Raw genomic sequence first — 23,188 nt, forward strand, 5'->3', positions numbered from 1 at the left:
TAAAATTATTTGTGTACATCCTGGAATTAACTCTTCTTGAGCAGCTTCTAATTTATAAAGTTACTTGTTTATCTGCTTTTATATGTATTGTATATGACTGCAGTCTGGGACTGGGACAGAAATTGTTCATAGTTTTTCTGCTTGTTGATTTTTTTATCTTGTATTTTTAAGCTATGAATTGCTCTGGGATCTGTGGATGGAGTGTAGTCTGATGATAATAATAATAATAATAATAATAATAATAATAATAATAATAATACAACGCAACGCAACGCAACGCAACGCAACGCAATACACTTTCTCAAGAAGAGCAAGGTGCAGCAATAGCAGAAGGTTCAGCAAATCAGGCAGTTGGAGGTAAGCACCATTCCCAGTCATAGGAAACCTTGCAGCAGATGGTTCCCCATCCATTCCTTTTTTTCACCCAAGAGCCATAACACAGATTTTACCCCATCTTTCTCAAACTTTGAACATGCTGTGATCCTCTGATGATAATCTGTCAAAAAAAGCACAATGTTTTATTTACATATAGAATGGTGGTAAATTCATTTCAAGTGAATAGTCAGAAGGAATTAGCTTTTCAGCTCAATTGACCATGAAATAAAAGAAGAGAATACATGTATGTACAATACAGGTGTGTACAATACAATATTGCACCAGTTGCTTCATTATGGTTACTTGATAAACAGTGGCAGAGCTTCATGCTCCGGCACTAGGGGCGGGAAGCAGGCAGGGGCAGGGCTGGCGTGCATTCTGGGGGTGTGGCATGGCACCCGCAGGGGCACAGCACGTGTTCTGGGGGCATGGCACATGTTCTGGGGGCGTGGTGCGCTGCCCGCAGGTGGGGGGACAGCCGAGATGGAACCCTACCGGGATTGCACTGCCCAGGGCACCCTGCCCCCTATGCCCCGCCCTTCCTATGCCAGTGTTGATAACACATAAGATTAATGTAACATCCTGCTTTCCAGAATATTTCATTTTCAATTGCATTATTGCTATTGAATGTGAAATAAACACTTCAGAGGCTGCACAAAGAGAAATAAACAGAATCTTGGCAAGATGGAAGCTCTCTGTATTAGTGGATCCCAGGTCCAAGAAGTTGGTAAATTGCCCACCCTGGTTGGGTGTCATGGACTGGTTGGGTGCAGAGGAATGGTGGGAGAAAGCAGCTGGGGAACCCCCAAGGGAAGAAGGTTCAGAGCCCAGGGAGTAGTGGTGGAACAACCATGGGCAGAGGGAGATGAGGGAGAAGACTGGGGGGAAATGGTGTCGGAAGCTGACAGGGTAACAGGGTTTAGTGAGCTGGGAGAGTCTGTGGCAGAGAGTAGTCCAGAATCAGGGACAGAAGTTGAAGCAGGAGAGTGGAATGAGGGAGGCCAAGAGGCAGAGATGAGTAAGGCTGGTGAAGAGTCACAGGTGTCTCCCCGTCATGCTGCGACGAGCTTCCCTCCCCTGCTGGTCTTCCAGAACCAAAAGAGGCATGAAAAGAATGAAGGAGAGGTTGGCTTCATTCAGGCACAGTCTCTGATTGCTTGGGGGAAACCCTGGAGAGGAGGGAACTTAGACGGTTGTGAGGAAGCAGGAACCTTCAGTCTCAGCAACTGAATTTCATGGCTTGGAAAGAACTGCTCTGTTCAATTGACCTGACACTCAACCAAGTCTGTGGGTATTGTGGTTTTGCCAATAACTCCAACTTTGAACTGTGTGATGGCTAGGAGTGCCTTTTTCCAACTTTGCCAGTCAGACAGCTATGACTGTTTCTGGATCAAGACAGATTGACAATAGATGCCCATGCACTGGTAACTTAAAACTTGGATCACTGCACTGTGCTCTATGTTGGGGATGGTCTGGGGTTGCAGGTAGTGTGGAACATTGTGGTAAGAATTCACCTCTACACCACTTTGATCATTACCCAGATGAGGAACAACCACCTTTTGAATAAACCACAGAACCAAGGAGACTAATTTTTTTTTTACGCAGAGGTTGGATGGCCATCAGTTCTGGATGCTTGAGCTGAGATTCCTGCATTACAGGGGGTTGAACTAGATGACCCTTAGTGTCCCTTCCAACTCTACAATTCTCTGATGCTAGGATTCTATGAATTCCTCTCCTTTGTGATTTTCCCTTTCTTCCATTTCTTATACATGTCCTTCTTAAATCTAAGCTTATCTATAAGCTCCTTATGAAGCCACACTGGTTTCTTTAGATGCCTCCCACTTTTACTTCTTATTGAAACTGTCTGCATTTGTGCCTTCAATATTTCACCTTTCAGAAACTCCCATCCATCTTGCACTCCCTTCTCTTTTGAATATTCTGACCATGGGATGTCCCCCAGTAGCTCCATAATAAATGGTTTATTCTCCACTGCAGTTCCTCACCAGACTGCTAATTGTTAGGACTATGGTCATATGAGACTAGAAAAACACATGATAAATGTATTTGATATTTGATGGAAGGGGAGTCTTTCATTGGTTCAGAATGGAAGATAGTTATCATTAGGTGGTAGCAGAAGTCAATACCTTTTAAGAGGATTGGTACACAAGACATGGCTATCCATTTCAAAATGGGTTTGCTGCATATCTTCAAGGTGCAAAGGACTGTTGCTGGGGCAAGGCAGCTGTGGTCTCTGTCCAGCGTGTTGCTCTTGTGAGGAAGAGCTGGCGCTCTTGCCTTGTTGTCAGAGTGTCGAGGAATCTGGCCATACCTGCTTATTGCTCGGCAGGGTCTGGAGCTCTGGGTGCTGCTTGTTGGCTTTCTTAAGGCTCATCGAGGGGCAGACAAAAAATGCAGGGCTCGAGAGCTGAAACTCAGTTTTGCTGAAAGGGTTGAAGCCCCCTCTCGCCATCCGCACCTCTCGGTGCAAATGTGAGAGCGCGCCATATATCCCATTACAGATTTGTGGTCTGGTCTAGTCTAGTCTCGAAATACAGGAGGAAACACACACCGGGTTCTAGCAATGTCCACGCTTAGACCGTAGCTTAGAACTGAAAGACCTGGTAGATTTTACAAAGTTACCTTTTCATGGAATTCTGTGTAGAATCGTGAGCTAAGGAAATCTCCTTGGCCGGTCAAAATCAAAGACTGAGGCGTGAGCAGAATGACTCGGAGGAAGCACCAGGCCTCCCCGTTCCACTTGCTGGTTTCTCCCGGCCATCGCGCTCAAGCGGCCGCTCAGCCTGGGCTTTTCGCTTGCGCGGGAGGCGGACACCCGCTTGCTTCCCGCTCGTACTTTGAGCGCGCTGCCCTTTCCCGGGAGCTGGAGACGGCCATGGACGCGCGGCGGAGCGCGGACTGGCGCGCAGTGGAGCGCGCGGGCTCCCGCGCCGCCGGCCGGCCCGCGGCTCGCCGACCACGCGGCGCGCGCGCCAATCCGCTCTGCGTCGGGCTCCTCCGGCAGTGGCGGCGGCGGCGGCAGCGCGCAGGCGCAGGCCGTGCCCCGCGCCGAGAGGCTGGTGGACGTAGCCGGGATCACCTGCCCGCCTCGCCTCGCCTCGCCTCCTTGGCGCGTCCCGCCCGGCGGGGATCCCCTCCGCCAGTCCGTCTTCCGCTCCCCGCAGCACCGCCGCCCGGGGCGCCTCAGGGGCCGCTCGCTCTTCGCGGCTCCGGAAGCCGCTTGCTGGGCTCCCGCCGCCGCCTCGCTCTCGGGCCGCGTTCCCCATGCTGCCCACCCTGCGGACTGCGCGCTTGGCAGGTGGCCGGACACCCGCGCCCGCCCAGAGGATTTTCCGCGCGGGCGACCGTTCGCGCGCGCAGCGCCAACGCCGCTAGTCGTGCAAGAGGCGTCCGGCGTGGGATCCCTCGCCCTCGGCGCCTCCCCGCAGCGGGGCTCGGAGGAGCTTACTTGCTGCTGCTGCTGCCGCCGCCGCCGTTTTCCCGCGTTCGCCGAAAGGCCGCCGCCCGCCCCGCCCCTTCCATGAGCAGAGCGAGAGCGGCGGCGGCGGCGGCGGCGGCCGAGGCGGCGGCCCCAGAGCCTCGCTTCTTTTACCCGCCGGGTTTATGAATGGCCTGGCCATGGAGGACCTGCCGTTTCAGAAAGCCAGGAAGGCGAGCAAGAAGAAGTGCCTCCGCCACTGCGGTTGCTGCTGCTGCTGCCGCCGCCGCCGCCGCTGCTCCGCTGCGTCCTCTCTTCCCGGGCCGACACCAGCGCCGGGAGCGGCAGCTCCCGTCGGAGGGGCTCCGGCTGCGGCAGCGGCGCTGCTGGACGGCGCGTCGGCGTGCGAGGACCAGTTCGCGTGCAAGGAGCTGGAGTCGCTCTTCCAGAACTACAACCTGAAGCTGGAGCAGACATCGACGCTGAAGGCGCTGGCCGTGCTCATCGCGCTGACGGGCAGCCTGGCGCTGCTGGAGCTGCTGTCGGCGCCCGGACTCACCATCTCGAAGGGCTCGCACCCGGTGCACTGCATCATCTTCCTCTCACTCTTCATCGTCACCAACGTCAAGTACTTGCAGGTCACGCAGCTGCAGCAGATCGTCAAGCTCACCTTGCTCTTCAGCTTCACCTTCGCCTTCCTCTGCTGCCCCTTCTCGCTGGGCGCGCACGGCGCCGAGCCGCCCAGCGCCCCCGAGCAGGGCATGTGGCAGCTGCTGCTGGTCACCTTCATCTCGTACGCGCTGCTGCCCGTGCGCACCCTCCTGGCCATCGTCTTCGGCGGCGTCGTGGCCGCCTCGCACCTCATCGTCGCCCTCACTTCGGCTAGCGCCAAGAGGCAGCCGCTCTGGAGGACGGTGAGTGGCGGCCGGGCAGGCGGGCGGGTGGGCAGGGAGGGACCGAGGACCGACGGGGCACGGCCGGGCTGCGCTCCGTGGCAAGGGCCTCCCCGGAATGCGAGGAAGTTCCGTTCAGGACCAGCACTGGAAAAGGGAACCGACGACCCTGCAGGATAGAGCCGGGGCTGGGATGAGATGGCCGGCATCGCGGAAGAGCTCGCTTTGCACATGGCCATATACGGGCTGCCCGGGGTGTCGGTGTCGGGGATGCTGCTCGCTCGAAGATGTCCATGGGGTCTGCAAACTGGGCATATATCGCCAAGTTTTTAACGAGATAGCAGAGTTATACTCGTAATTTAAATGGGATAAATAGGATAAACATGGACAGCGGAAGGCTGACAGCGAATGAGGTTGGACAGGGGTGGAAAGGTTCTTTTTTGTGAAGTGAAGTAAATCGCGTAGAATATATTTTGATGGAGCCCCTTTTCTTCCCATCTCTAATTCCATAGGCAAGCGGATGTTTTCGGAAACCCTCTCATTCAGCCCCCCCCTTCTCCCTGCTTCCCCATAGCAGCTGCTTGTGTCCCCCTCTCTCCGCCGCCCCTCACAGGCTCCCTCTCTCGCCCATTAATCCTGTGGCAGAGCTGCTCTGCAGCGTCTTCAGGAATGTGCTGTTGCAACCCCCCCCCCCCGTTGCTATTTATGGCTCTGCAGGGTTTCCTCAGGTGTCCACAGCCTAACGGACTTGAGCTGGAAAGGAGATAAGGGGAGGTTTAAAGATTTGAGACCCCCGGTCTGTTCTTCTGAATCTTCGCTGGTGGGAAGAGAGAGGAGGCAGGTGGGAGATGGTTTGCTTGTCTGTTGTTTCGGCAGTTCACAGATGAGTAGCTGTTGGCTTGGGTGAATCAAATTTTGAGAATAATAATATAGGTGAAAACAAAACAGCCTTTTTCTTCCATGGTGCTTTCTGATTCCATTTTCTCTGGCTGACTAAGACTGTCATGACACACAAACATAACCCACGGTGAAAGAGGTGAAGTTATACTGGCTGGTTATTGTGTTGAATCTTTCTGGATTTCAGGCACATGCTCACAGATCACATATATGTGCTCACACCAAATACATAAGGAGATGCATGTAGCCAGCTTACAAGATTACTGGTGGCTCACTGCTACTGAGCTGGTGGACAAAATAAATTGTGTGTTTGGAGGGAGGGAGGGAAACATGGAGGGAGGGATAAGCTGAGCTTTATGATTTACCCAGATTATCTGGTAGTCTATTTTTAAGTGCACGATTGAGAGGTTCAGAGAAAAAAGGAAAATATGTGAACAGCTGAACTTCAAAGAATAGATTTCTGTGAAAGCATCATCATCTGTGCCAAAGCGCATGCCAACAGCCCAGTTTTCAGTTAAGTTGTACAATAAAATTTACATATTTATGAAATCCCACAACATTTTGTGCCCAAAGGGAGTCCAAGCACTATATGCTTTTCAAGTCATGTGGGTGGGGATGGAGGAATCTGTGTTCTCTCGGTTTCTTCCAATATTCTTATATATTTATTTATACCCTACATTTTTCATTGAAAGGGACTCAAGGCGGCTTACGTATAAAATTGGAACAGCTAAAACATTGGGGGGGGGGGGTTAGGGAGAACAATAATTAAAAAAATTAAGCAGTTATAGAATAAATGATATATAAAAAATAGAATATTTGAAACATGCAGACAATTAGGCTACCATAAAAACAGCACAGCAACCAGCCTTTCATTAAAAGCTGTCAGTTCTCAAAAGCTTGTTAGAATAAGAACAGGCAGGAGTTCACATGCTGGTTGCTGATTTTTCCAATGCCAACAGTGCCCTTTTCCAATGCCAACAGTTGCAAATGCCAACAGTGCCCTTCAGCTCTCTATATTGGACAAACAGGCCAAACCCTACACCAAAGGATAAATGGACATAAATCTGATATCAGGAATCACAAGACAGAGAAACCAGTAGGAGAACACTTCAATCTCCCAGGACATTCTATACAAGATCTCAAAGTAGCTGTCTTAATACAAAGGAATTTCAGAAATAGACTGGAAAGAGAAGTTGCTGAATTGCAACTCATTACCAAACTTAAAACCATGGAGAGACCTGGTCTGAACAAAGACATTGGATTCTTATCTCCTTATACATGACAAAGCTATCTTTAGCCATCTCACCCCTTGCTTTTTCCTTTAAGACTAATTGCAGTCATTAACAGTCGTCAACAGGTTTTCCACACCCATCAGCCAATCACCCATTTCCACCACCTTTCTGAGTAATACCCCTCCTCTCTCACTATATATAAGGGTCTGGTGACTTCTGTTTCAGTGTAACTGAAGAAGTGTGCATGCTCATAAGAACAAACTTAGTTGGTTTATTTTTTTATTTTGTTTTGACTATGGCAGACCAACACAGCTACCTACCTGTATCAAGGTATAAATATTGAACTTACATGATGAAAGGGAGAGGGTTTCTGGAATGGTAATTTCCTCTGAATACATTAGACAGGAAACAATTGGCACAAACCAATTGAAAGTAGCTGACTGGGTGCCTTGAAATAAGGAGGAGTCTTCCACATGCACTATATAGAAAAGCAAAAATTATTCATTTTTGAGTTACTCAAAAGCAAGGTCATCTATGTCAGGTTAGTATCATGGAACCATTTCATCAGTCCTGTCTTCCCATTCTGTTTTCAGTTACCTCTATTGTTGTATGAAGGACTGCACTCTTGTGTACAAGCTCAGTAACTGAAGTCATCATTTTCTGGCCAAGAAAACAACCCATTTTAAGTAAGAATTACAAAACAGAACAGAACTTTGAAGAATTGCTTTAAAGGAACAAAATAGCTTATTTTGCTTCCTGACATGTGATCAGAAAGCCCAGAGAGGCATCTAAAAGGAAGTCTTAATGGGTCTATGTCCTATATAGCATCCAAAACAGGGCAAGGTTATCCAAATATAATCCCTGATTAAATAAAGAGCTAAGGAATTTTTATTTTATTTTTTATTTGTTTTGACTATGGCAGACCAACACGGCTACCTACCTGTAAATAAAGAGCTGTATGAGTTAAATGTATTTTGGTGTCGCTTTCATCAGGGGCGTCGCTAGCCACTGGGCTGCTGGGGGCGGCAAGCCCAGTGGCACCCATGGGGGCGGGGCGTCGCTCCGTGCGCATGACGTCATGACGCATGCGCACGGAACAACGCCTCCGCGTGGGCCAGTTGGCCCGCCCCTCTCCCGCTGCGCTCCGTGAGCGGAGCCGTCCCGGGGAAAGGAGAGGGGTTGGGCCAGCGGGCCTGCCCCTGTCCTTTCGCCCCGGGCTCCGCTCCCTGAGCACAGCGGGCAGGGAGCGGCGCGGTGGCGCGTGGGGAGTGATGAGAGGGGCCGCCGCTTGTCACCCCACGTGTCGCCGTTCATTCCGTCGCCCCGGGAGCAGCAGCACCGCACACACTGTGCGCCGCCGCTGCTCCCACGGTGACGGAGCGAGCGGCGGTGTGTGGGGGTGACTTGCGGCGGCCCCTCCCACCACTCCCCACCGGTCACCCAGGGAGGAGCAGCGCTGCACGGACGGGGTGCTCGCTCGGCCGAGCGAGCACCCCGTCCGTGCAGCGCTGCTGCTCCCGGGGTGATGAGCGGCGGCGCGTGGGAGTGGTGGGAGGGGCCGCCGCTTGTCACCCCACGTGCCGCCGTTCATTCCGTCGCCCCCGGAGCAGCAGCACCGCACACACTGTGCGCCGCTGCTGCTCCCACGGTGACGGAGCGAGCGGCGGTGCGTGGGGGTGACTTGCGGCGGCCCCTCCCACCCCTCCCCACGCACCACCGGTCACCCCGGGAGGAGCAGCGCTGCAGGAACGGGGTGCTCGCTCGGCCGAGCGAGCACCCCGTCCGTGCAGCGCTGCTGCTCCCGGGGTGACGGAGGGAGCGGCGGCGCGTGGGAGTGGTGGGAGGGGCCGCCGCAAGTCACCCCCACGCGCCAAAATGTTACGCCCACCTAGGGGCGGTACGAGGGGCGGCCCGCCCCCCCCCCGCCCCCACCCTACGACGCCCCTGGCTTTCATGATTTTGAAGTTTCCCTTGACCTGGAAGACATAGGGCATGAGCATGTACCAGTAGATTGAGAATCCTCCTGTATCTGGCCTTCTTTGAGTTTCTGTGTGAAGTGAAATGGCATCTCTGCTGGTGAGGTGGGTCCCTTGATGCTATTACGGCACTGGCAAATGCCTGGCATTGCTAAACACTGGAGCCGTCACTGTTTGCAATGATAATTTACATTGTTATAAAGAACCTGTACATACAAACTGGAAACATGTGGATCAGTCAGCAGATATCCATGGCCTAATAGCATTTACTTGGGTCACTGATTGCATTAAATGGGGCTTTGAAGGGAATTTAGATATTTATAGAGACAAACTTTAGAGCAAACCAACAGGATGGTGGATAATATCAGTCAAAGATGTGGCTGGAGGGCAAAGCAGTAGGCAGGGGTATTTTGAGGCATTGAGAGATTCTCTTGGCAGTTGTGAGATCAGGAGAGGCGGGTGAATGCATTGTGGGAAAAGACTGTTCTGTACTAAAGAAACAGCTTTTGAATTCTTTGAAGATTCTCTCTACCATAGAGAATCAAATTTCTAGATGAATAGCATTCCAGAAACTTACATCAGGAATATAGCAAAATGTAGGTGTCTGCCATATCACATTGAACAGATATATGTATTTTTTGATACAACATTGCACAGTAATAGTCAATTCTTTTGTATTTGACTGTATATCCAACTCTGCTTCTGTTGCTTGCTTTTTGTTGAAAGCACTAAATAAAGAATATACCTGTGACAAGATGAAAATGTGATAACCTATTAAGTGATTGAGGTGGCAGCTTTTAGAGCCTGTTAAAATTAAAGGAAATGTTGATTGGCATTGTTTCCTAGTTAACACACTCTCAGCAAGAATAATCTACCTGTATAAATGTAATACATTTTGTGTTGTCACATGATTAGCATTTCCCCCAACTGTGTTACAAGAAGAGTTCAGTTGCAGGCTGAGACCATGGTTCAGGATGTCTATGGCAAAATGTTGTTGAAGCCATTGCTTCAGGTAGCTGACAAGAATTTAAATCTAATGCTATAATCACATATATTGTTTTGAATTGGTACTCCAATTTGCATCCAGTATAATAGGTGACTATATAATCATTGAATCTCTCACACCTATCAGCACAACACCACAAGGCTTTTATTTTGTTGTTTTCATGCTGTGCAAAAATGTGTGACTATCCTTTACTCCTCTGAGCATGAGTGGGATGACTGTTAAGTTTTTGTTGTCCATGAAAGAAAGAATGAAATCTTTTTCTAATTAATGAAAGCCCAACTACTGCTGCGTTTTCCAAATTCACGTTTGCTTTCCCCCCAAAATGTCACTGCTTGCTTATTTATGTTTAGAATCCTTTTCGAAATATCTGTTGATTTTCATTCAGCTGCTTGAACTGTATAGTTATTCAGTGATGATGGCTATTTCCTGACTTGTGATTTGATTTCCTCCTCAGTGGCAACTAGAGTCTGTATAGGGCTTTGGAATATATGAGTTAGCAGTTCTGCCCTGTGGCTGAAATAATTTTCTTTCTGAAAAGAATTGCAGAATTGAAGGGAATCTGTGGATCATGTAGTTCACATTGGTAATTAAACTGGTCAAAAACACTTGATTTTTTGACCAGGCAGTAGTCAGATGTTGGCACGTAATTATTCTTGTTTGTTTAGAAGAACTGTATTTTTTAAAAAGATTTAAGCTTAATTAACTGTTATGAGACAATGATATGAAATTCTACACTATTGTGATCAACTATTTTTGTCTAAAGTGTTATGTGAATATAAATGTGTATTAATAATATTCAAAACATTAGTTAGTATTGACTTTTATTCTTGAATCATTTGGATAGTTCACACCACTATGATTTTTTATTTAATAAAAATAGAAATTTAACCACTAACGCACACATAGCACATTTAATAGACAAAAAAATAAAATAAAAATTGTTTGTGTGCTTCCAGACATCAGCAAACCTGGAGAGAAGAAACATTTACTTGAGTTTGAAAATATGAGGCAGAAAAAAAAAATACTACCTACAAATGGGCATTCTTGGCTTCAAGACATATTTGACAAGTCTGCTCACTTTTTTTGGTGGGTGGTGTTGCGACCAGGCATCTGGCCCCCTGCAGTGATCCGGCGTGGGGAGTTGACGCCTCCCCCCTGTGCCATCCCTGTCCATCACCGGTGCTGGGGGGTACAATGCCCAGTGTGGCCCCGCTGGCCAAACAGCACCGGTAGGGGGAGTGGCCACAGGAAATTTAACTGTGGTGCAGCCGGGCCCCTCTCCTCTCTCGTCCTTTTGCTGGATCTCCCAACGCACCTGGTCTTTTTTCATGCTTTGCTCTGACACGACCTTGCTGTGGACAAATTTCAGCTGCCAAGTTGTTGGGGCTGGGTAGGATTTTTTTCCACTTGGCAAATTAGCACCAACCATTTGGTTTTCACCCACCTGGTAGAAATCAATACAACTTTGTGTGGTTAGGCATTGGGTAAGCCTTTGTTTGGTTGGAGCAAAGTTGTAGCCCCCGTCTGCCCCTCCTCAGTAAGGGTATCCTGTTAAAGGGATCTGGGGGTGTGGATCCTGCCTGATGCCTGGACGTGAGCTAGGGCCATGCCACGACCCCAACGGGGACCCTTTGGGGTGCCCCTATTTGATGTAAGCCACAAGGCTCCCCCCTATTGGTGGTTTAACCTTAAATGCACTCACTGCTGTCTTTGTCCATGGAGTTTTCTTGGCAGGGATACTGGAGTGGCTTGCCAGTTCCTACTCCAGTTGGATCATGTTTGGTCCAAACTCTCCACTATGACCTGTCCATCTTGACCTGTCCATAGCTTCCCTGAGTAATTCAAGCCCCTTCGCCACGACAAGGCAGTGATCCATGAAGGAGAGCGCAAAATATGGTCTGAAGCTCAACATCAAAAAAACTAAGATCATGGCCACTGGTCCCATCACCTCCTGGCAAATAGAAGGGGAAGAAATGGAGGCAGTGAGAGATTTTACTTTCTTGGGTTCCATGATCACTGCAGATGGTGACAGCAGTCATGAAATTAGAAGACGCCTGCTTCTTGGGAGAAAAGCAGTGACAAACCTAGACAGCATCTTAAAAAGCAAAGACATCACCTTGCCGACAAAGGTCCGTATAGTTAAAGCTATGGTTTTCCCAGTAGTAATGTACGGAAGTGAGAGCTGGACCATAAAGAAGGCTGATCACCGAAGAATTGATGCTTTTGAATTATGGTGCTGGAGGAGACTCTTGAGAGTCCTATGGACTGCAAGAAGATCAAACCTATCCATTCTCAAAGAAATCAGCCCTGAATGCTCACTGGAAGGACAGATCCTGAAGTTGAGGCTCCAATACTTTGGCCACCTCATGAGAAGAGAAGACTCCCTAGAAAAGACCCTGATGTTGGGAAAGATGGAGGGCACAAGGAGAAGGGGACGACAGAGGATGAGATGGTTGGACAGTGTTCTCGAAGCTACTAACATGAGTTTGGCCAAACTACGAGAGGCAGTGAAGGATAGGCGTGCCTGGCGTGCTCTGGTCCATGGGGTCACGAAGAGTCAGACACGACTGAATGACTGAACAACAACAAGCACTCGCTGCAGATGGATGGGAGTCGTGATATATAGTCTGACTTCACCCATTGCCTAAACCAATCCGCTCACATCTGTAAGCAATAAAGTTGTGGCCTATTTGAACCCATAAACCTAAATTCTCGTGTCCATGTGTTTATTAATCACGAGGTAACTGTGGGTCATGGGGCCTTGGCACACAATATTTGAGTGCAATCAAATGCTAGATAGATTAACCACATTTCCCTGCCAGGTAAATGGACTAGTATACTGAAAGTATTCCCCATACCTAATCTATATATCTACCATAACATGTATACCAATTCTGAAAGGAGTATAGCCTATTTTTTCTATGCAGGATCGTATTGCATTCTGAGGTTGAGCTTGTAGTCCTAAACAGGTGAAGTGTCTGGATTTGTAGGATATGGAAGTCTCACTTTTAATGGACATGAAATCTGCTTTCAGTAGAGAAGTGACATAAAGCATATGTAACAGTGGAGGATGCAAGACCTGTCTAGGATTCTAAGATAGCATTTGATCTGATCAATTCATGTTAAAATCTATTTTAATCCATTTTGTTTCACATGACTTGTGATATTTAAAATTACAGATATCTGTACTTGCTGCAATGGAAGTTTTGCACATCTTGCAAATGTCTGTGTAGGACTTCTGTGCTTTATCAGTTAGATTAATCAACCCATATGTGTCCTGCTTTTAGAAACAGCAAGTTTTGCTTCAGAATGTTTGTTTTTACTCATGCAATTAATATTTTTTTAATGTATGTATTTTATTTATTTATTTAAATATTTTAAAACTCTACTTTCATATAAAATATTGCAAGGTGGAATACAGCATAAAAACACAATACTACAACAAAAAAACAATAGGAACATCAAACACATCAGTAAAAGCTGGATGGCAAAGAATCTGAAGTTCAAAAGGCCTGTCTGAACAATACAGTTTTCAGATGATGCAGGGATGACTCCTGCTAAACCTCTCTTAGGGTGTCAGATTGGACCCAGATTGTTTTGGACCCTGTGAATTAGCACAAAAACCTTGAACCTGGCCCAGTAGCAAATTGGTAACCAGTGCTGCTCTATCAGCAGTGGAGCATCAGAACAATATACCGTAACATAATCGTATCAGATACATTATTACTCCTTTTACAATGGATCCAGTAACGTACATTTTCTCCCAAGTTTTTCAACCAGTACCTAACAAGCCTGTTCCATTTTTTTAAAATGCTTTTCAAAAAACTGCTTATCTAACCTTCACCATATTGGTGAATTTCACAACACTGGAGTTATTAGTTTCCCAGTTTGCACAGATTGTTATCCATATCATTACCAAAAGGTTATTTTATCATGTTTGTGTCTTTTGTTAGGCTTAGGTCACCAAAATAATATAATTGGTTAATCTAATTGCAGTTTGTATCCCTTTATTATTTTAATTTCATTTAATATAGTTTCCCAAAATTTTTAGGACAAATTGAATCATGTAATTTTCTGATTAATAATATGTTAGTTTTATTAATCAGCTATGGTGGGTTTTTTAAAAAAAAAATTATGGTAGCTTTAATAAAAAGAGAACCTATAACAAGTTCTTCATATGTGCAAGAAACCCAGGCTTCTCTCAGGTTTTCACACATACAGCAGTGAGGTTTGATTCAGTATAGTTGTCTGTTTGTTCTCTACGTATTGGGATGCTTCTTGAGATATAATCACCAACTAGTCTATAGTTCCTGGAGGAGGAACTGGCAACCCACTCCAGTATCCCTGCCAAGAAAACTCCATGGACAAAGACAACAGGCATATAAAAGATATGACGCTGGAAGATGAGCCCCTCAGGTCGGAAGGCGTCCAACATGCTACTGGGGAAGAGCGGAGGATAAGTACAAGTAGATCCAGAGCTGATGAAGCGGCTGGGCCAAAGCCGAAAGGACGCTCAGTTGCAGATATGCCTGGAAGTGAAAGGAAAGTCCAATGCTGTAAAGAAAAGTATTGCATAGGAACCTGGAATGTAAGAACCATGAACCTTGGAAAGCTGGATGTGGTAAAAAATGAGATGGCAAGAATAAACATTGACATCCTAGGCATCAGTGAACTAAAATGGACTAAAATGGACAGGAATGGGCGAATTCAGTTCGGATGACTATCATATCTACTACTGTGGGCAGGAATCGCGTAAAAGAAATGGAGTGGCCCTCATAGTCAACAAAAGAGTGGCGAAAGCTGTACTGGGATGCAATTTCAAAAATGATAGAATGATCTCTATACGAATCCAAGGCAGACCTTTTAACATCACAGTAATCCAAGTTTATGCACCAACTACCAGTGCTGAAGAAACTGAAATTGACCAATTCTATGAAGACTTACAACACCTTATAGAAATGACACCAAAGAAGGATGTTCTTCTCATTATAGGGGTTGGAATGCTAAAGTAGGAAGTCAAGAGATAAAAGGAACAACTGGCAAGTTTGGCCTTGGAGATCAAAATGAAGCAGGGCAAAGGCTAATAGAGTTCTGTCAAGAGAACAAGCTGGTCATCACAAACACTCTTTTCCAACAACACAAGAGACGACTCTACACATGGACATCACCAGATGGGCAACATCGAAATCAGATTGATTATATTCTCTGCAGCCAAAGATGGAGAAGCTCTATACACTCAGCAAAAACAAGACCTGGAGCTGACTGTGGCTCAGATCATCAGCTTCTTATAGCAAAATTCCAGCTTAAACTGAAGAAAGTAGGAAAAACCACTGGGCCAGTAAGATTCAATCTAAATCAAATTCCTTATGAATACACAGTTGAAGTGAAGAACAGGTTCAAGGATTTAGATTTGGTGGATAGATTGCCTGAAGAACTGTGGATGGAGGCTCGTAACATTATACAGGAGACAGCAACGAAAACCATCCCAATGAAAAAGAAATGCAAGAAAGCAAAGTGGCTGTCCAATGAGGCCTTACAAATAGCGGGGGAGAGAAGACAAGCAAAATGCGAGGGAGATCGTGAAAGATACAGGAAATTGAATGCAGATTTCCAAAGAATAGCAAGGAGAGACAAGAGGGCCTTTCTAAACGAGCAATGCAAAGAAATAGAGGAAAATAACAGAATGGGGAAAACCAGAGATTTGTTCAAGAAAATTGGAGATATGAAAGGAAGATTTCGTACAAAGATTACCACAATTAAGGACAAAAGTGGAAAGGACCTAACAGAAGCAGAAGACATCAAGAAGAGGTGGCAAGAATACACAGAGGAATTATACCAGAAAGATACGGAGGTGTCATACACCCCAGGTAATGTGGTTGCTGACCTTGAGCCAGACATCCTGGAGAGTGAAGTCAAATGGGCCTTAGAAAGCCTCGCTAACAACAAGGCCAGTGGAAGTGATGATATTCCAGCTGAACTATTTAAAATTTTAAAAGATGATGCTGTTAAGGTGCTACACTCAATATGCCAGCAAATTTGGAAAACTCAGCAGTGGCCAGAGGATTGGAGAAGATCAGTCTACATCCCAATCCCAAAGAAGGGCAGTGCCAAAGAATGCTCCAACTACCGCACAATCGCACTCATTTCACACGCTAGCAAGGTTATGCTTAAAATTCTACAAGGCAGGCTTAAGCAGTATGTGGACCGAGAACTCCCAGAAGTGCAAGCTGGATTTCGAAGGGGCAGAGGAACCAGAGACCAAATTGCAAACATGCGCTGGATTATGGAGAAAGCTAGAGAGTTCCAGAAAAACATCTACTTCTGCTTCATTGACTACGCAAAAGCATTTGACTGTGTCGACCACAACAAACTATGGCAAGTTCTTAAAGAAATGGGAGTGCCGGATCACCTCATTTGTCTCCTGAGAAATCTCTATGTGGGACAAGAAGCTACAGTTAGAACTGGATATGGAACAACTGATTGGTTCAAAATTGGGAAAGGAGTACGACAAGGCTGTATATTGTCTCCCTGCTTATTTAACTTATATGCAGAATTCATCATGCGAAAGGCTGGACTGGATGAATCCCAAACCGGAATTAAGATTGCTGGAAAAAATATCAACAACCTCAGATATGCTGATGATACTACCTTGATGGCAGAAAGTGAGGAGGAATTAAAGAACCTTTTAATGAGGGTGAAAGAGGAGAGCGCAAAATATGGTCTGAAGCTCAACATCAAAAAAACTAAGATCATGGCCACTGGTCCCATCACCTCCTGGCAAATAGAAGGGGAAGAAATGGAGGCAGTGAGAGATTTCACTTTCTTGGGTTCCATGATCACTGCAGATGGTGACAGCAGTCACGAAATTAGAAGACGCCTGCTTCTTGGGAGAAAAGCAATGACAAACCTAGACAGCATCTTAAAAAGCAGAGACATCACCTTGCCGACAAAGGTCCGTATAGTTAAAGCTATGGTTTTCCCAGTAGTAATGTACGGAAGTGAGAGCTGGACCATAAAGAAGGCTGATCACCGAAGAATTGATGCTTTTGAATTATGGTGCTGGAGGAGACTCTTGAGAGTCCCATGGACTGCAAGAAGATCAAACCTATCCATTCTCAAAGAAATCAGGCCTGAGTGCTCACTAGAAGGACAGATCCTGAAGTTGAGGCTCCAGTACTTTGGCCACCTCATGAGAAGAGAAGACTCCCTAGAAAAGACCCTGATGTTGGGAAAGATGGAGGGCACAAGGAGAAGGGGACGACAGAGGATGAGATGGTTGGACAGTGTTCTCGAAGCTACTAACATGAGTCTGGCCAAACTGCGAGAGGCAGTGAAGGATAGGCGTGCCTGGCGTGCTCTGGTCCATGGGGTCACGAAGAGTCGGACACGACTGAACGACTGAACAACAACAGTCTATAGTTATTACACTCCATTGGATACAGAGTGGGCTTTTAAAGCCTCTTTCAGATCAAGTAGCAGCACACCATCATGCAAAGCTGTGACTACACCTCTGAGCCCATCAGTCACCCCATTTCAGCTCATTTTCATAAGCCAGGGCAGACAAGGATCTAATGAGCAGATGCCTGGATGCATCGTTGCAAGCATCCTACACATATAACCAGGTTGCATTAACTGGAACTGATCCCTCAACAGTGGCTTTGATAAAATGTTGGACACCTGAGTTGGCATGGCCACAGGAGCAGCATCTGCACCATTCCAGTCCCAAGCAACTTTATCTTCAAAATGTTTAGCCAGCCGATTACAGTTAGCCACCACATGCTCCAGAGGTCTCACTCCCTGGTCAGGCATGACCAGCCTTCAGGCCACATTGAACAACTCTGCCGGGCAGCTCTTTGAGGATGCAGTGGATCTATTTGCTGTTCCCACAGTCATGTGGCAGACACCGTAATGAGTCTGAAAACATTCTTTTTTTAACGAAAAAAACTTTTTATTGTTGTTCATTTATCAAATATACAATATTTACCATAAATGTACAATAAATGTTCTGAACAAACAAACAGACAAAAAAAAAAATGAGAATCAATTACAATTACTGTATTTGCTTGATTTTGTTGATATCCTTAACAGGTTCCAAATTCAATTCACTTATAAAAAGAAAGTACAAATACAGCAATAATTAAAAAAATAAAATAGACAAAAATATCATATCATTAAACAAAGGAAAAATAACATAGAAAGAAAGCAAGAAAAGGGGAAAAGAAAAAGAAAAAGAAAAAAGACAAAGACAAAAAGAAAGTACCAAAAATTAAAAAAGAAAAACAATACCAACAAATTTCCAAAACCCATCCGACTTCCTATCAAGCCCAACCATATTATTCACTCGTACTCATGAGTGTAGTTCAACACATTTGAATATCTTCTTATATATCTTTATTACACTGTAATATCAACTGGTACCCAATTTTCAATTCATATTGTTCTTTCTACTTTCAAGGTTCCTGAAAAGCTGGCATAACTATCCGACCCCTACTATATTTCTGAACATATATAATATATCTAGCCCAATTTTCTTGAAACTTTTGTTTTGATCCACCTCTCAGACTATTAGTTAACTGAGCCATTTTGGCAAACTCTTGCAGTTTGTTCTGCCACTGTATTATCAAAGGTGGTTCTGGTTCTTTCCACCTTTTTGCTATTAAAATTCCCGTCTTTTTCTCTTGTTGGAGGATTCCATACAATTGATGGTAGTCCAACCACCCCCTGAGTTGAACTTTTATCTCCTTGTATTTTCTTAATTTGACTTCCCCTTCGTCTTCTATTAATAAGGCATTATATGTAAGTCAGTTGACTTTCATATTCTTTTTCTTAACTGCTTTTGCCTCTAAAGGGGATGTGCATTTTGGAGTTTTTGGCTCCAATAGTTTTTGTGTTTTTCCCAGATTCTAAATGAAGCATTTCTGACTATGTGGCTTGTGAAGTTCTTATGCACTGCATACTTTCCATACTGTAAGTATGCATGCCACCCATACCAGAGATCGTACCCCTCTAAATCTAACAATTCATTATCGCGAAATAAGAACCACTCTTTCAGCAATGCAAAGCATACAGCCTCGTAATATATTTTAAGATCGGAGAGGCCAAATCCACTCTGTTCCTTACTATCTATAAGGACCTTATATTTTATTCTTGGTCGCTTACCCGCCCATATTAATTTTGATATGTCCTTCTGCCACTCCTCTATATAAGTTGTTTTTCCTATTTTTGGGATGTTCTGATATAAAAGGATGACATATAAATGAGGGAGAAAGGTTGTTTTCTGCTGCTCCAGAGAAGCCGACACGGAGCAATGGATTCAAACTACAAGAAAGAAGATTCCACCTAAACATTAGGAAGAACTTCCTGACAGTGAGAGCTGTTCGGCAGTGGAATTTGCTACCAAGGAGTGTGGTGGAGTCTCCTTCTTTGGAGGTTTTTAAGCGGAGGCTTGACAGCCATCTGTCAGGAATGTTTTGATGGTGTTTCTTGCTTGGCAGGGGGTTGGACTGGATGGCCCTGGTGGTCTCTTCCAACTCTAGGATTCTATGATTCTATGATTCTTCTTTGTCCACCGTAGACCACCAGCATAGACTCAGGTCATATTTCACGTGTCGGGTTTGAAGCAGGGAACAGTATCTTTACAACAAATATCTTATTCTTTGCATTGTCCCCTCTAGTTTGTCACAGCTCGATTGAGGCGGTAATTCTAATAATTGTTGAGGTCCCTGGGGAGAGCGCCTGTTCCCCCTTCTATTCTTTCAAACCTCTTCCATGTTACCAGCAGCAATAACATAAAATAAGCTGTCTTCAAAAAGCGAGTCTGAAAACATTCTCAGCCAGTTCCAGAGCAAGATTTCACTTGCTTAACTACAAGCCATTGCCTGGTCAATTTCATCGAAGGAAGCTCTTCAGTGACAGTACTAAGAGCTGTTTGACAGTGGAATGGACTCCCACATGAGGTGGTGAACCCTCCTTCCTTGGAGGCTTTTAAGCAGAGGTGGAATGGCCATCTGCCATGGATGCTTTAGATGAGATTCCAGCATTGCAGGGGTTGACTAGATGACCCTTTGGGTCCCTTCGACCTCTACAATTCTATGATTCTATTATCTGTCATTTTGTTTTGTGCATGGATGTAGTGGCACCCTAGAGGTATTTCCCTACTTTTCACAAAGTCTCTGACTACCCCCACTCACTGCCCCTTTGGTCATAAAATGATGAGCATTGTGTTTCTAATTCACAGCTATTCTAAGAAAAAACAAATATTTGCTCAGTATGTTGTTGTTTAGTCATGTCCGACTCTTCGTGACCCCATGGACCAGAGCACGCCAGTCACTCCTGTCTTCTTTGCTCAGTATATTCTACTGCATATTTGTAGACCCTACTCACTTCTATTTAAATTGCTTGTGCCATTTTATTTTTGATGAAACAGCAATATAGCCAATGTGAAATTCAGGGGCGATAAACCCTCTGGCTCTTCTCCCTCCATCTGCCTTAGTAGGCTTGACCTCTTGCCCTAGTTGTCATTCAAGTTCTCAATGTGATTTCCCACTGTTTTGAATCAAGGCTACCCATGCATTTAAGAGATGAAACATGTTTCAACCAACTGAGAAAGAGGAAGAACAAAATTGTGTTACTGATATTACTCTTCCACCACTTTGGAAACCTCAGTTTGCTTTTCTCGGTGTGGCCCTTTATTTTATGAACCCAAGAGTCTGCTGGATCAAGCCAATGGCCCATCTAGTCAAGCGCTTGCTCTCCCCATGGCCAACCAGATGCCTCTTCTGGGAAAGCCGCAAGAATCTTCTCCCTTCCTGTGCTGAATACTACTGGTATTCAGAAGCCTTTAGCTGTGCAGGTAGAGCAGAGCCATCATCACTAGCATTATCACTAGCCTCTTTTAAAGTCGCCCCAGCTGGTGGCCTTCATGAGTGAGTTCCATAGTTTAACTATGTGCTGTGTGAAGAAGGAATTTCTTTTATCTGTCCTGAATCATGACATCTAGTGGAGCTCTTCACAACTTCTTTATTTTTTAATGACCCTGAAGAATTTAGCATTGTCAGCAATCTTGGCTACCTATCTCTGGCTCATTTATGAACAAATTGAGAAGCACAGGTCTTAAAATTGCTTCCTGGCAGAGTGCACTTCTACAGCTCTCCATTCAGAGAACTGTCCATTTATTCCTTCTCTCTGCTTCCTGCACCTTAACCAATTCCTGATTCACAATAGGACCTGGGTACTCCTTTTCTTGGGTGCTAGTGGAACTCTCAAGTAAACACAGTTTGCATATGTTAGTGTCTGAAATTATGTGCTGTTTCTCCCTTACTGATGAACAAAATGAACTTGCTTTATTATAGAAGAAGCAGAGGATTTTGGATAGAAACAGATTCCCTCACTCTGAACAAGAACACCCGTGTTTATAGAAAGGGTGCTACATAACTAGATTGGTAGTGCTAAAAATCTAAATGGCACCACTTACTGGTGGTAAATTATAACAATAAACAAAGCAACCAGTGTTTATTGTGTTTTAATGGTACTACAAGATCTGCCACCTGAGGGTTCTCAGTACTCTGTCTCTTTTCCGATTTGTCCTGCTGATGACTACAGGAAGGTCTTAGTAGTGGGGCTTTCATTATGCCCTAGAAAGTTCTAGTTTTGTTCTGCATTATCCAGGACTGCAAGAAGCTATGGGCAGCATTACTGATGGTTCCCAGAATTCCTAGAGATGGTGGAAAGGACTTTAGGGAATCAGTCTAGATTATGTTGTTGATTGAAGAACATTCCAGTTGACAGAGGTGGGCGAGTCTTGTTTTCACACTAATCTGTGATTTATTTATTTTAAAAAAGCTCCATATGGAAATTTGTATTTAAATGCAATTTTTTACCACAAAAGATTTTATCACAAAATGTTTCCAGGCACTTCGACTTGTGCCTGGAAACAGACTGGTAGCCTGTGAAGCTATTCTAGCAAGGAAGTCACCTGCTCCCTATTACCAGCCCCAATCAGCAATTTGGCTGCAGCTGATTGAGCCAGTTGAAGTTTCTGAGCCCTTTTCAAAGTCAGTCCCATCTTGGTCGCACTGCAGAAGTCCAAACGGGATGTAACTAAGGCATATGTCCATGTGGCTAGATCAGACATCTCACGTTCCTCGCTATTCATTGATTTGTTAGATTCTTTGTTTGACTCTGATACATATAAACTTGTAGTTACTTGTATATTTTGTGAGATGTGTTGTATGATATATACACCATTTTGAAGTGGCTTATTTGTATATTTTGAATGACATCATAACCGATTATATATTCATTAACAGTTATTAGCCACGGTGGGTTTGGATTACCAGATTTGGAAATGTATCATGACGTGGCTGGTTTGATGTGGTTGAAGGAATGGATGGAATTAAAGGACAGTGAAGTGTTAGATATTGAAGGAGCAGGGTTAAGCTTTGTTTGGCACCAATATCTGATAGATGATAAACTTAAGATTCATAGCAGTTTCACCAATAATATGTTAAGGAAATCCATATACAATATTTGGAAAAAACATCAAAGAACATTGGAACCGAAGATATCATGGTGGATCTCACCATTAGAAATAATAGCTGTGAAAAGAGTTAATTTGTAGGGAAATTGGCCTACGTACAAATTATTATTAGAAGAGGTAGAAGGAACATTAAAATTGAAAGAATATAATGAAGTTAAACCTTATTTGAAGGTCTGGCATCAATATTTCCAAATTAATGAAAGGTTCCAAAAAGATAATAAAATCGGCTTCGAAAAAGAAATCTCAAAATTAGGCAAAATATTAATAGAAGAAAAAGGTAGATATATAAAAAAATTGTACGATTTATTATTAGATTGGAATACAAAAGAGGAACAAATAAAAGAAACAATGATTAAATGGGCCCAGGATTTGGGGAAAACGATTATGCTGGAGAAATGGGAAAGATTGTGGAATAAAGACATGAAGTTCACACCAAATTATGATCTGAAAGAAAACATATTCAAAATGCAATATAGATGGTACTTGATTCCAACAAAGTTGGCAAAAATGTATAAGGGCAGCAACAACATGTTGGAGAATGTAATAAAGAATTGGGCACATTCATGCATATATGGTGGAACTGCAATGAAATAAAGAAATTTTGGGGTGAAATATATAATGAACTAAAGAAGATAATTAAATACTCTTTTGGGAAAGATCCGGAAATTTTCTTGTTAAGTATGTTAGGTGAAGAAATTAAGGAAAAAGATAGAAGCTTGTTAATGTACGCAACCACGGCTGCAAGGCTCTTAATTGCAAAAAATTGGAAAAGTACAATGGTACCAAACATGGAAGATTGGCAAATAAAATTGTTATCATATCAAAATTTGGCAAT

General features: G+C 44.8%; 1 protein-coding gene across 5 annotated transcripts in view; it reads left to right on the forward strand.

The window, feature by feature from the left end:
- Nucleotides 1–3,914: 3,914 nt before the first annotated feature.
- The window catches only part of ADCY1 (adenylate cyclase 1), a 185,276-nt gene continuing 166,002 nt past the window's right edge, over nt 3,915–23,188 (forward strand). For 3 of the 5 annotated variants that reach the window (XR_004427644.1, XR_004427645.1, XM_033165092.1), the window contains exon 1: nt 4,456–4,725. Coding sequence is in view for 2 of the 5 variants with exons in the window: in XM_033165092.1 (XP_033020983.1) it covers nt 4,573–4,725 (153 nt within the window). In the remaining 3 variants the exon portion in view is untranslated. Of the gene's footprint in view, nt 4,726–23,188 lie in introns of all 5 variants that reach the window. The other 2 variants (XR_004427643.1, XM_033165091.1) reach the window with 1 other exon arrangement.

The sequence above is a fragment of the Lacerta agilis genome, chromosome 12 (genome assembly GCF_009819535.1).
Source record: "Lacerta agilis isolate rLacAgi1 chromosome 12, rLacAgi1.pri, whole genome shotgun sequence".
Taxonomy (NCBI): Eukaryota; Metazoa; Chordata; class Lepidosauria; order Squamata; family Lacertidae; genus Lacerta; species Lacerta agilis.